Source organism: Capricornis sumatraensis, chromosome 2 (assembly GCF_032405125.1).
Source record: "Capricornis sumatraensis isolate serow.1 chromosome 2, serow.2, whole genome shotgun sequence".
Taxonomy (NCBI): domain Eukaryota; kingdom Metazoa; phylum Chordata; class Mammalia; order Artiodactyla; family Bovidae; genus Capricornis; species Capricornis sumatraensis.
In genome coordinates this window covers 19003489-19017576 of record NC_091070.1, presented here as the reverse complement: position 1 = coordinate 19017576, position 14088 = coordinate 19003489, and the positions used below count along the sequence as shown (strand labels likewise).

The window sequence follows — 14088 nt, the reverse complement described above, 5'->3', positions numbered from 1 at the left end:
TACTAGCTTACTCAAATCCAGTTTATATTGATCTAGACTTAATATGACTTGGAAGGAGGTCACTGAGTCTCACTCTACCCAAGTAAGTAAGTAAACAAATGGCAGGGAGGAGGGGGTCACCCTTAGTCCAGCCCCATTAGAGTCTACAGAAGGCCACTCTGAGACTCAGGCCCAGCCAGATGGCCAGGGAACCACTGATCAGAGGCCCATGACAAGCCTCCTGCTCTCTACTCCTCAGGAAGTAGACAGATTCGCAAGTCCTATCTTCATTCCTCTGCCCTTTCCTTGTGTGTGTGCTTGGTCCCATTCTTTGCGCTCCATGGACTATAACCCACCAGGCTCCTCTGTCCATGGGATCTTCCAGGCAAGAATACTGGCGTGGGTTGCCATTTCCTCCTGCAGCGGATCTTCCCGACCCAGGGATGGAACCTGCGTCTCCTGCATCTATTGCTTTTCCTGCATTGGCAGGTGGATTCTTTACCAGTGAGCCACCTGGGAAGTCTTGAAGAGCAGCACAAGTGCCGGGCCTGGGGCAGTGGGAGGCTGTGCTCCAGACCCGCTCCACTTGGGACTGCAGCTTGACAAAGATAAGAAACAGAATCTAGTAGCAGTAACAAAAGGCAACCATCAATTTTGGATAGAATAGAAAAATAATCTGCTTGATTTCTTACTAGAATAAGAAGGGAAGAATGATTGGGAGAAGGGGGAAAGAAGGAAGAAAGGGAAGAGAAAAAAAGAAGACTAAAAATGCTTTCCCCTGATACTGATTTGGACTATTTTCGCTTGATTCTACAGTGTAGTAATTGTAGCCATCTTAAAGGACATAATATTATGACAGGTTTCCCTTTCTTGTTCCTGAAGCTGAATCTGCCACAAGGCTGAGGCTGGCCCTTCCTGGATTAGCCTGGCAAAGCAATAACCCATGCCCATGAGAATGAAATTGTCCACAGTCCCGGGCATCACTGTGTGTGCTCAGGTCCCCCAAGCAGGGCCCACATGTGTTGAGGATGGCAGTGGGGTGTGTGCTGCTACAGACAGAAGGTGGTACCCTCAACAGCCAGGGGCAGCAGCTCGGCCCCATGGGAGCCTGAGGATGGTCACCCGGTTCCCCGAATGAAATAGTGACGGTCATGATGGCTGCACCAGCGACTAGAAAGCCAGGTCTGTGGTCCCTGCAGTGCCAGAGGAGAAGGCCAGGGGCTTTTGTGGCTTTCCTTTCTTTACCAAAATTGTGGTTACATGTGATTCTTGAGCTCTGTGAATGCAAACCAGAGCCTGGTGGACAATTAGGCCGGACATGAGTGCAGAAAGCCAAAGCAGGACAGAAACCCAGACAATAGCGCCGAAGGCCTGGGTAGGGTGGGGGGTGGGGAGCGGATATGATAGCAAGGAAGGAGTTTCAATGTGAATGAATACTAATTAGCGACATGGATATTAATGATGACAGTAATTAACAGGGGAAAGGAAGGGCTGTCATTGTCCCAGGGTGAGTAATCAATCTTGGCAGGTGATAAATAATGGTTCAGCAAGCTCAGCAGAAAGATAATCCTCCTGCCCGGGGGAGAGCTGTTGCTGATGCTGGAAACCTCTCCGTTTCTAGGCAACCCACAAAAAAAAAGGACTATTTTTCTTTTGAGGGAAAAACAGGTTAGAGTCTCCCCCCACCCCACTCCCAACTTGGGATTACAGTTCTTATTTGATTTCTGCTTTGTTCTTCATTTCCGAGGACAAATGTTGAACTTGTATAATTTGGAGGAAGTGGACACACACACACACATACTCACCATTTCTCTCAAAGGACATGAATGAATAGGAGTGTTTTCAATCCAAAGTTTAGCTCATAGATGCCATCCAGGAGGGGCAATGCTTAGAAGTCCTGCTTTTGAGGCTGAAATGTGGGGGACTTACAGGGCTGTGTCAGTGGAGGCTGGTCCTGGGCGGATAGGGTGGTACACAAAGAACCAGACAGTCTGCTCTGCAAGACTCCTTCTCCTTCCAGAGAACAACAAAATGTCTAGCACTCAGGCCTGTACTGATCTCACTTCTCACCCTCAGTCAAATTTCTGAGCAACTTTCCTTTTGGAAAAAGGGACTATTTGTTCAACCCCCTCTGCTGGTTATCCGGTGTTTCAGCTGGGAGTCAATGCAAGGAGAGCTGATGGCAGGCCCTCTCCCCTACTGCACAACTCAGACCCATGACAAGACTCGGGTCTCTGGAAGCACTGCCCCTTTCCGATTGTTTTCCATCTAACATTTCATCCTGAGGTGATAAAGTACAGACCTTTGAAGATCTGCACTGGTTTAAAGAGAGGTATGGGAATGACAATGGTAGATTGTCCAGAAGTTCAGAACCTCCCAGAAAATTGCACTCCTCTACCCCCACATGAGGGCTTCCCTTGTGTCTCAGAACGTTGAGAATCTGCCTGCAATGTGGGAGACCCAGGTTTGATCCCTGGGTCGGGAAGATCCCCTGGAGAAGGAAATAGCAACCCACCCCAGTATTCTTGCCTGGAGAATCCCATGGAGCCTGGTGGGCTGCCATCCATGGGGTCACAGTGAGTGGGACACGACTGAGCGACTTCACTTTCGCTTTCACCCCCACGTGAATTGCACTTTCCTGAGAATGCTGGTCCTAGGTGCTAAAGGGAGGCAAGCAAAAGCAAATATGTTCAGAGAATATTGACCACAGTGATGAGAAACCCCAAAGTATATCATGGGAAGAAACAGCTGAGGAATCCAGGCATGTTTCACCTGGAGCAGGGGAAACTCTAGGATAGCATTGCTAATACACTAAGTGCACTGTCCATGTAAGTGAAGGACTGTCTCACAGAGTGAGAGGTCTGAGTTCTCTCTATCTTCAGAGGGCAAAACTAAGGCCGAAGAGAGGAATTCAGAGAAGGGCCAACTTCAGAGAAATTGAAGATGACTTACCTGGGACAGGCTTGCCAGGAAGGAATTTGTGAGTTTCCAGGCACTTGGGTTTTTTGTTGTTTGTTTGTTTGTTTTTAATGGAAATTAGAACACCTCTTATCCAGGGTATTGCGGATGATGCTTGGCTAGGATTGGAGTAGATAAGTTTTAAAAGTCCCTTCTGATTCTTAAGATTTACATTAGTTAAGGTCATACTAGATACTAAAACAGATGACTCTCAAATGCCTGGGTTTCAACATCACAAGTATATTTTTCAGTCAGTTCAGAGCCCCAGATGGGCATCAGTCTTCATGTCTGTTCAGGATCCCAGGCTCCTTCCACATGGTGGCTCTGCCCTCTCTCCCTTCATCCAGCAGAGGGGGATGAAAGGGTGTGGGATGTGGAGGGACAGACAGGAGTTTTTATGGTCCGAGTCTGGAAATGGCATATGGCATTTCCACCCACATTCTTTTGTCAGAACTCAGTCCATACCCAACTGCAGGAAGGTCTGAAAGCGTAATCTAGTTGTTGCCCAGGGGATGGAGGACAGAGGTTTGGATGAACACACAGAAGTTTCTCCCACAGACACAGGGGCTTACTCCTTCAGGATAAGCCCAGTCCAGAAGAAATTAGAGGTTTTTTTTTTTTTTTTTTCAGGAACCTGTATGGTCATCTCTGTTGGGCAGGCCTTGTCCATTGGGGATAGGGAGCTAAAAGAAGTCTCCTCCCTCAGGAAATGTTCTGGAGTGATAAAATGTCTTCTAGCCTGTCATCAAAATATGTATTCCCAGGAAGTCCCCTCCCGAAGCTCCCTAGAAACGTGGATACAAGATCATCCTGAGTCATCAGACATGGATTTTTTAAGGAAAAGAATGGGATTGTGACTATGGAAGCATCCTAATGGGTGGAAAGAGTTGGTTAGGATGGAAAAGTATAAGTATTACCTAGCTCTCCAAGGGTGTGCTAATTGGACCTAGGGACCTCTCGGGTAACCCCATGTTTCCTCTGCCACAGAATTAAATATCCATGAGGTCTTCAACTGAAATTGCTTTACTGTTGCAGGTACAGACATTGTACAGTGGCTTATGAAGAACCTTTCCATCGAGGACCCAGGTACTTGACCCTCAACCCTGACTTTACCTGCATGATACTAGTGAACAAGCTATACCCAAATTCCAAACCAGTTTCTCCTACCCTCCTGAGAACTGGGCTTATACAAGTGAATTCCAAGATGTGGACTCACTCCCTTTACAAACAAAATTAATTTATTTCCTCCACTGAGTTTCTGTCTTTAAATTTAAATTACCCTTGGAGGAAATGAGCAACCATTTAGAATGCCAAAGAGCCCGATACAATAACATGGACTCTGGTTAGCCACAGCAATTAAAGATAAGTTGTAGCACTGTCACGGAACAGCCTTCTATAGCCAGCTCTTAAAATTAGATTGCCTGATCCACAATTAAGAGGTTTAATTATTTGCTAAGACTCCTTCTGTTCTCTGCTTCTGCAAGAAGTGAAGGAGTGATTTTTTTCAACTTTAATTGTGCAATGCAATTAGGAAAACCTCACCAGAAAAACAACAGCAAACCCTGGCCAATAAAGCAGTTTTCAAATCTGTGTTCCCACCAGCAAATAAGCAATAAAATTTATTTTTACAGCATAATTAGAAAATGGAGGTGGCGGGGGGGGTTCCAGGAAAAAATAAAAATTCTAGGTAAGTAAACTTTTCTGAAGTTATTATACACTCCCCATCTTAACTAAGTATTCTTGATGCCTGAAAGTCATATTTACAAACATCCAGTAATGTATTCTGATGTTCTTGGGGATTAGATCTACTTGCCCCAAATTAAATGGCCTTCAGTTGCTCTGCTTTTTAAAGATTTTTTTCAAGTGCCTATTCTAGGTGTCTGGCTTCAACTGTGATTCCTTGCTGGGGTCACTATGACAGCTCAGGCATTTCTGTATTTTAATCTGATGCTCTTAATATTAATAGACTATTTGTAAAGTTATTTTTATTTAGTGAGTTTTGGGGTGGTGGAGAGCTGCGCATGGTCTTTGTTGCTAAGAGGGCTTTTTTCCCCTAGTTGTGCAGGCTTCTCATTGTGGGGGCTTCTCTTGTTGCAGCTCCCAGGCTCTATAGCACAGACTCAATAGTTGTGGTATATAGGCTTAGTTGCTCCTTGTCACATGGGATCTTCCTGGGCCAAGAGTCAAACTCATGTGTCTTGCAATGGCAGGCAGACTCTTTGCCACTGAGCCACAAGGGAAGCCCTAAATAGACCATTGACTATGGAAGTGGAAGTGTTAGTCGCTCAGTTGTGTCCAACTCTTTGTGACACCATGAACTGTAGCCCACCAGGCTCCTCTGTTCCTGGAATTCTCCAGGCATTCATCCTGGAGTGGGTTGCCATTCCCTTCTCCAGGGGATCTTCCTGACCCAGGGATCAAACCCAGGTCTCCTGCATTGCAGGCAGATTCTTTATCATTTGAGCCACCAGGGAAGCCCAATTTATAATTTACATAGAATTCAATTAAACATAGTTGCCAGAAATCTGAGTGCCAGAAAAGCAGGTCATGAACGGAACTGGCACTAGCCTTTCTCTCCCTCATGACTAGTGATCACTGTCATGTCGAGTGGAAATTCTTAATTCTATTCAAATTCTTAAACCACAGGAGAAAACTATAAATGCTAATACTTTTAAGGGAAAAACCCATATTGACTGCCCTAAGTGTTTGCCTTATGCAGCCTGGACTTCTGATTATCTGCTTCTGAAAAACCGGACTGTGTAAGTCTCTACAAGTTTAGTTACATGATGAAGAGTCACGCTTCTTCATGATGGGGTTTTTTTTTCTCTTCCAAGAGTACTGTTTTCTTTGCCCTTCTGGAATAATTATCATTTCTGACAGGTATTTTTTCATTATCTTCAGTGCTAGTAGCAGCAGCAGCAATGGTATATTCTGAGAGCCCTGAACCACCTAGTGGTGGACCATGCTGTAGGAATCCTGGTTCTGATGAGCAAAGCTTCTGCGAGAGGTCCTGAATGACACAGGTCTTATCTCTCATGGTCTATTATACTTTGATGCCCTTGGGAGTATATCAAGGTCTGGAACCCATCTGGGCTTCTGGGAAGTAGTTGAGCAGTAGTCAGGACAATTCACCAGCAGAAATGAGGCCAACCAAGACCCTGGGAAATCAGGTGGCCAAAGTCCGCCCTCCCTCCCTTCTTCCTTCCCATCTGCAGCGTCTCTAAGCACAAGCCTTTTGAAGAATGAAGTGAGACTTCTAGCTCCAGATTGGTGACATGAAAGTCCCCTTCTTACTGGGTTTTGTTCTTCCTTCTCTGAAGAAAGAGCAGGTGATGAAATTTCCCTTTTCTGCTGGACTCATGATTCTTGAAGCATATAGATTTCAGAACCAAACTCGTTATCACTAAGCAAGTACAATACAATTCCATTCATCCCAATTCTACCAGTGATAAATGTATGCACTCCTTCCAAAGAAGAATAGCAGACTCTCAATATGCAAAATGACTGGATCATATACAACCTCTTGAAAATTGTAGCACTATCGCTGAGCAGCCTTCTAGAGCCAGCTCTGAAAATTACATTGCCTGAATCACAATGAAGAGGTTTAATTACTTGCTAAAACTCCCCAAAAGTTTGCAAATAAAGCCAATACAAGTCACTTTAAATGCTTCAGAACTTATGAAATTAATAATTCGTAGAGACTCCCTGAGTATGTCAATAATTTCTACAGTCAAAAATTAATTTTTATTGATAAGAATTCTTTTAGACTTGTAAAAGATTATCATGTGGGCTTCCCAGGTGGCTAGCGGTAAAGGACCCACCTGCCAATGCAGAAGACATAAGAGATACAGGTTCAATCCCTGGGTTGGGAAGATCCCCTGGAGGAGGGCGTGACAACCCACTCCAGTATTCTTGCCTGGAGAATCCCATGGGCAGAGGAGGCTGATGGGCTACAGTCCATAGGGCTGCAAAGAGTTGGACATGACTGAAGCGACTTAGCACACACACATCATGTCTGATAGAACCATCTAAATTTCTTTTTTCTTAGCTCTGCTCAGAGTAAATATAGATTCTTAACTATTTATGTGAATCTACTTATGGCTGGTGCTAAAGTAACAAAACAAGTTGTGGCAAAAATATCAATGTTTGTATTAGGTTGGCCTCGCTATGCTACTGCCTTCTCTTCCTCTAATTCCTCTTTATCCATAAGAGAACAGTAATACCCTCCTCGTTGCTGGTGAGATTCTCATGTCAGGAAATGCAGTGTGAGTCTGAAGACTCTATGGGCTGCATATTCATTGCTGGTGGTGATTAAAAAAAGAAAGAATGAAACTAAAAATATGAATCAGGGCTGCCAGCATTTACCATGCACCAGACACTGCTAAGCACTTTACATAAAGCATCTCACTTAGTTACAGACTTCCACACCAGAGCTCATGATCCTAACTGGAAGCTAGACTTTTTTTCTGGAAGTCTTCGGGGGTTAAACAATATCAGACGCTCAGAGCTGGGATCCATAGGAGTCTCAGACACGTGTCACCTTCCCAACCGTTGATATCTCCACCCAGCCCAGTGCAGTCGTTTCAGAAATTATCAGCCAATCATGCTGTGATCTGGGGATGATGACAGTTGACTTCCAGTTGCCTTTCTGCTCACCCTACCCCATCCCACTTACACCTCATCTAAGTAGCCCCTGCATTATGACAGTTTTGCAATAACTTCTCTTTCTTCTTCCCTGTCCCTTCAGTTGAAGCAATACACTTGGGAAGCCTTATAGCTGCCCAGGGCTACGTCTTTCCCATCTCAGACCATGTTCTTACCATGAAAGATGATGGCACGTTTTATCGTTTCCAGGTAGGCCTTCAGCTTCTCCTTTTCTTCTCATCATCTGATCTCAGATTAGAACTACCTAAAAAAAAACTGATGGTATTTAAGGAAGCAACTCCTACCTCCCACCAACTCTGGGAAAGAAAACTTGTCTGTGCTATTTTTTGCACACACCCCCCCCACACACACACACACGCATAATAGTAAAATGCCCTCATGGAGAACTTAGCATTCACTGGTTGCTTTACACACATCTCACTTATTCTAAAGAACAAACTTTGGGGGGGATAAAGATCACCCATTTTACAGTTGCAAAAACTGAGGTACCTGGAGAATTAATGGGACATTTAGTCAATCCAGGGGACAGCCTTGATTGGAACCTAGATCAGCTGGATTGCAAAGTCCTTAATCCTACTGCTATATCATGTTACATATACTTTCTTAGTGTGAAATTTCTATTCACTACCTAGTAACACTTCCCAAACATTTTCCTCTCCTTTTCTCAGATCCTATCCTACAGTAAATTTGAGCAGAGCATAAGGGGTTGTGTCAAGGTCTAAACCAAAAGGCTTTGGAATGGAGTTCTTCAGACAGGGTCAAAGAATGTCTGAGTTTGCTCAGCTGCCATAAGAAAATAACAATACCATAGACAGGGTGGCTTAAACAGCAGAAATGTATTTCTCGTAGCTCTTGAGGCTGGAAGTCTAAGATTAAGCCTCAAGTGGAGTTCAGTTTGTGAGAAGAGCTTTCATCCTGACTTTCAGATGATCGGTTCTCACTGTGTCCTAACGTTGTAGAGAGAATGACACGTAGTGACAGAGGTTTTTAGCTCTCTGGCGTTTCCTCTTATAGGGACACTAATCTTGTGTGATCAGGGCCCCACCCATGTGATCTCATTTAACCTTAATCACTTCCTTACTCCACATACAGTCACACTGGGGTGGGGGTGGGGGGTGGGTAGGTTAGGGCTTCATCATAGAAATTCAAGAGGGCACCATTCAGTCCATAGCAAAGTGATAAAGGAACTTGGAGTTTGTGCCCCAGGAAATGGTGCTTGTCTGACTCCTGCATTAGACTTCTATTGTTTCAGGATATGAAGTTTTTGCCCTATAAACTAGGTTTCTCATTTTTGCATTTATTTGGCTGACCTGAGATTTTATTTCTCAACACTTAGATCAAAATGTTGACTGGCCTCAGCTATGCTAAGAACAGGAAAGAGTCAGGGTGCAGTGTCAACACAAAGGACGTGCAGACAGAGCCTGTCAGGGAGGAATCCTCCGTGGGCCAGGGGAGGGCTGCCCATGGGCCCCTGGCAGGGAAGGGCATGAGTTGGCATCCTCAGTCCTGACTTCTGTGCTCTTTTGCAGGCCCCATACTTCTGGCCTTCAAATTGCTGGGAACCTGAAAACACGGACTATGGTGAGCACTGAAGCCACGGCCCACACTTACTGGGAATGCAGAAGGCACATCTTTGCTGAGTGGGTGACTGTGGTGCACGGGGAGGAGGGTCTTTGCCCTGCTTAGCCCTTTCTCGTATAGTTGACAGGTGCTGTTCCACATACTGGTGAAAGGCAGGGCCCACTGAAAGAGGCAGCCCTTGGAAGGGAAGGTGGGAGGGGAAGAAAAGTTTTATCAGGTCTGGCCAATGTGCTCATTTTGTGGAGCCATGGAGAACTGGGCCAGTGGCCGTTGACCACTACTTCCTGAGACAGGGTTTCAGGCAGGGCTGGATCAAGGGGGCACGTCCCCCTGGCCATTTCCTTTCTCACAGACTTGTTAAGACTTTTTAATAATTCATTGGTGTTTTTGATGGTTGGAAGTTGGAAGGGAAGAGTAACAGGCCGTAGAGGGGTATATGAGTTACCCTACCTGAGCAAACAAAGAGTGGGTGAAGCTGGGCCCTGGGTAAGCAGGGAATTACCTCTGTCCAAGCAGGGGTTTATTAGACTCTTGCCCTGTATTCTCCATGAAGACTATTTAATGTATCTATGTGTCAGTCTTCTAAAGCTATACTATCCCTGTACTTCAGGTACAGCTCAGGCCTAGAGAGGCCACATCCTCGCATCTGCCACGCTGTACTCGGATTGGATGCCCAGTCAGTTGCCAGCCCCATGAGGGGAGGGCTGGTCCACCTCATTCACATGTATTATCCAGGGCATAGTGCGTTCCTAAGCCATAGTGGGCACTCAGTCAGTATTTGCTGATGGTTCTGCTGATGGTTCTGCTTCTCTGTGGAGAAGGCAATGGCACCCCACTCCAGTACTCTTGCCTGGAAAATCCCATGGGTGGAGGAGCCTGGTAGGCTGCAGTCCATGAGGTCGCTAAGAGTCGGACACGACTGAGCGACTTCACTTTGACTTTTCACTTTCATGCATTGGAGAAGGAAATGGCAACCCACTCCAGTGTTCTTGCCTGGAGAATCCCAGGGATGAGGGAGCCTGGGGGGCTGCAGTCTATGGGATCGCACAGAGTCAGACATGACTGAAGAGACTTAGCAGCAGCAGCAGCAGCTGCTTCTCTGACTGTGTGGATCACAACACACTATGGAAAATTCTTCAAGAGGTGGGAGTACCAGACCACCTTACCTGTCTCCTGAGAAACCTGTGTGCAAGTCAAGAAGCAACAGTTAGAACTGGACATGAAAAACAGACTGGTTCAAAATTGGGAAAGGAGTATGTCAAGGCTATGCATTGTCACCCTTCTTGTTTAACTTACATGTAGAGTACAGGGCTTTCCTGGTAGCTCAGCTGGTAAAGAAACTGCCTGTAGTGCAGGAGATGTGGGTTCAATCCCTGGGTCAGAAAGATCCCCTGGAGAAGGAAATGGTAATCCACTCCACTATTCTTGCCTGGAAAATCCCATGGACACAGAAGCCTGGTAGGCTACATACAGTCCATGGGGTCACAAGAGTCGGACCTGACTAAACCACCACCATGAGAAATGCCAGGCTGGATAAAGCACAAGCTGGAATCAAGATTGCTGGGAAAAATGTTAATAACCTCGTATATGCAGCTGACACCACCCTAACGGCAGAAAGCTAAGAGAAACTAAAGAGCCTCTTATTGAATGTGAAAGAGGAAAGTGAAAAGGCTGGCTTAAAACTCAACATTCACAGAAAAAAAAGATTATGGCATTCAGTCCCATCACTTCCTGGCAAATAGATGGGGAAACAATGAAAACAGTGACAGACTTTATTTTCTTGGGCTCCAAAATCACTGCAGATGGTGACTGCAGCCACGAAATTAGAAGGTGCTTGCTCCTTGGAAGCAAAGCTATGACAAACCTAGACAGTGTATTAAAAAGCAGAGACATCACTTTGCTGACAAAGGTCCGTCCAGTCAAAGCTATGGTTTTTCCAGTAGTCATGTATGGATGTGAGAGTTGGACCATAAAGAAAAGAATTGATGCTTTCAAATTGAGGTGTTGGAAAAGACTCTGGAGAGTCCCTTGGACTGCAAAGAGATCAAAGAAGTCAATCCTAAAGGAAATCAACCCTGAATGTTCATTAGGAAGGACTGATGCTGAAGCTGAAGCTCCAATACTTTCCCTCCCTGATGTGAAGAGCAGATTCATTGGAAAAGACCCTGATGCTGTGAAAGGTTGATGGCAAGAGGAGAAGGGGGAGACAGAAGATGAGATGGTTGGATGACATCATCAACTCAATGGACATGAGTTTGAGCAAACTCCAAGATATAGGGAAGGATAGCAAAGCCCGGCATGCTGCAGTCCATTGGGTTGCAAAGAGTTGAACACGACTAAGCGACTGAACAACAACTGGTTCTTTATCAAAGGTGATTAACAGACACTCAGTAGAGGCAGCAGAATTTGAACTTAGATGCTCCTTTCATGGTCTGCCCCTCCACACAGCACCCTCCTCACTGATTCAGCTGCTGGGGCAGCGCACAGCTGCTCTCCTTGGGACCGGAGCATGCAATGAGACCTGTAACAACTTCTTGGATTCTTTGAGGGATGGTTTTCACAGGAAGGTAGAGCCAGCTGCAGCTGGGTGGTACTCCAGGGAGCCTGTCCTGAGACCCTGTGATAAGCTACACGCTCTGGATCACACTTCTGAGGGAGGGGAAACCAGCAACTGGAAATAGTTCTGAGGACAGAATCCTGGCACGCCTCTGCCCTACGAGGCTACAGTGGTTCTGTTTCCAAGTCTGGAGCATGGCCCTGATGCAGGAGGCAGGGCCCCGTGACTGTCTCATCAGCTATCTGCAGGCATCTCCACGGGTCCCTCTGGACCTGTGCTGTGCCCTAAATGATGTGATAAGCGGGTCCAACCAGGTTTCCAGCTTGAAACGGGAGCAGCATTTGGCTGCTTATAAAATAAGTGCTTCTGGGGCTGAAATACTGCTCACAAAAGCCCAACTCGGAATTTGAATAATTGTAGCTCAGTTCCATGCAGCAGCCGTGTACCCTTGTGAATGTGAAAACCAATATTTTTCCAGGCAATGGAGAGGGTTGGGGGGATGGTGGGACCCAAAAACCTGGGCCCAGGTAAAATTCAAATATTTGCCTGAATATAAACCCACAACCATCAGCCATCTTACCCTGCATACAGCAGGGCACCATTTCCCTTTCTCTACAGATTTTTGTGATTTTAGTTGTGAAGTAAGAACAGGGATAAAAATAATAATTTACAGCAGGCTCTCACTGAAGCAAAATTATTTTGAATTCCTGTACCTCCATTTTGGGAAATCAAATAGAGAAGTTAAAGTTCAGAATACAAAATAATCATTGCCTTTTCCTGGTTAATCAGAAAAATCAGTATTTACCAAGAGAGAAGTCAGCACAAAGGGCCCGTTGTCGACTGGTTCCACTAGCTGTGTGATCTTGGCAAGTTACTTAACCTCTCTGTGCCTCTGAAATCTCGTTTTAAAAGCAGAATAATAATAGTACTTCTTGGGTTGTTGGTTAGGATTAAATTGTTTCGTTAATTAGAAATGTGTGCAAGTTTTGATGTATGGCACATAATAAGGAGTCAATAAAAACCATAGTGGGGGTTGGTATTAGTACTCCCGGGATGATGTTTGAGCTTATTTGTTCTGTGGAAGCCCTATTGCCAGAAAGTATATGCCACTGGAGCTAAGAATTCAGAATAGGTGTGGCTTGGATTGAGGAAGAACCAGAAACTTCCCTTCTTTCAACATCTACTTTGTGTCAATTGCTCTGTCACAGATTTGAGTAACAGGCTCGCCCTCCAAGCATCTCAGGCTGAGAGAGAGCAAGCAAGAAGAGGATGTGCAAGCAAGAAGAGGATGCTAAGGAATCTGATCCAACTACTCAAAGATTTTATGTTGCTGAAGCATGATAACAAAGGTGGAATAATTTTGGATGGACAAGTTTATGAAAAGGTCCTCGTAGTTGAGGAGAGACATTTAGAATAGGTTCGGCAGCTTCCCAGAGCCACTGTGGGCCTCCGAAAATGGGGAATAACCTGAAAAATTCCCTCACCTATGAAAGGAGGCTAATAACAGAACTTGCCTCATAGGTTATTATGAGGATTAAGTAAGTGGACATTTGGGAAGTCCCTAGACCACTGCCTGATATTCAACAAGCTCCATGTACGTGGTAGCTGCTAGTGTGGTGATTTCCCTGGGACCTGAAAGACTGCTTGGCACACAAGGGAAAGTGTTAAGTCGCTCAGTCGTGTCTGACTCTTTGCGACCCTGTGGACTGTAGCCTGCCAGGCTCGATCCATGGAATTCTCCAGGCAAGAATACTGGAGTGGGTTGCCGCTTCCTTCTCCAGGTGATCTTTCCAACCCAGGGATCAAACCTGTGTTTCCTGCGTTGCAGGCGGATTCTTTACTGTCTGAGCCACCAGAGAAGAGGCACTCACATTTATTTTAATTGGAGTATAATTGCTTGACAATATTGTGTTAGTTTCTGCTGTACAATGAAGTGAATCAGCTATATGTACACGTGTGTCCTTTCCCTCTTGGGCCTCCCTCCCGCCTCCCACCATCCTACCCCTCTAGGTCATTGCAGAGCGCCAGGTTCAGCTCCCTGTGCTATGTAACAGCCTCCCAGTAGCTGCCACTTACACATGTCAGTGCTACTCGCTCAACTCATGCCATCCTCCCTTTCCTCCCTGTTTCTCTTCTTGCCCATTCTTTGCATTTGTCTCTTTACCCACCCTGAAAATGGGTTCATCCATACCATTTTTCTAGATTCCACATATATACATTGAGGCACTCAGATTTTTAAATGGGAGAATGAATGAGTCAGTGAATGAGTACACGGAGCAGCGAATGTCATAGTGGAAAACTAGACCCCAATTCTAATTCCACCTCTACCACTAACTAGTCCATGAGTA

The 14088-nt window shown here is 45.5% G+C and overlaps 1 protein-coding gene across 5 annotated transcripts in view; it reads left to right on the top strand.

Annotated features, from left to right (window-relative positions):
* Positions 1-14088, top strand: part of RGS6 (regulator of G protein signaling 6) — a 188837-nt gene that overhangs the window by 80650 nt on the left and 94099 nt on the right. For all 5 annotated transcript variants that reach the window (XM_068964417.1, XM_068964418.1, XM_068964420.1 and 2 more), the window contains 3 exons: positions 3973-4023; positions 7685-7791; positions 9132-9183. In XM_068964417.1, coding sequence (XP_068820518.1) covers positions 3973-4023; positions 7685-7791; positions 9132-9183 — 210 coding nt within the window. The remainder of the gene's footprint in view (positions 1-3972; positions 4024-7684; positions 7792-9131; positions 9184-14088) is intronic.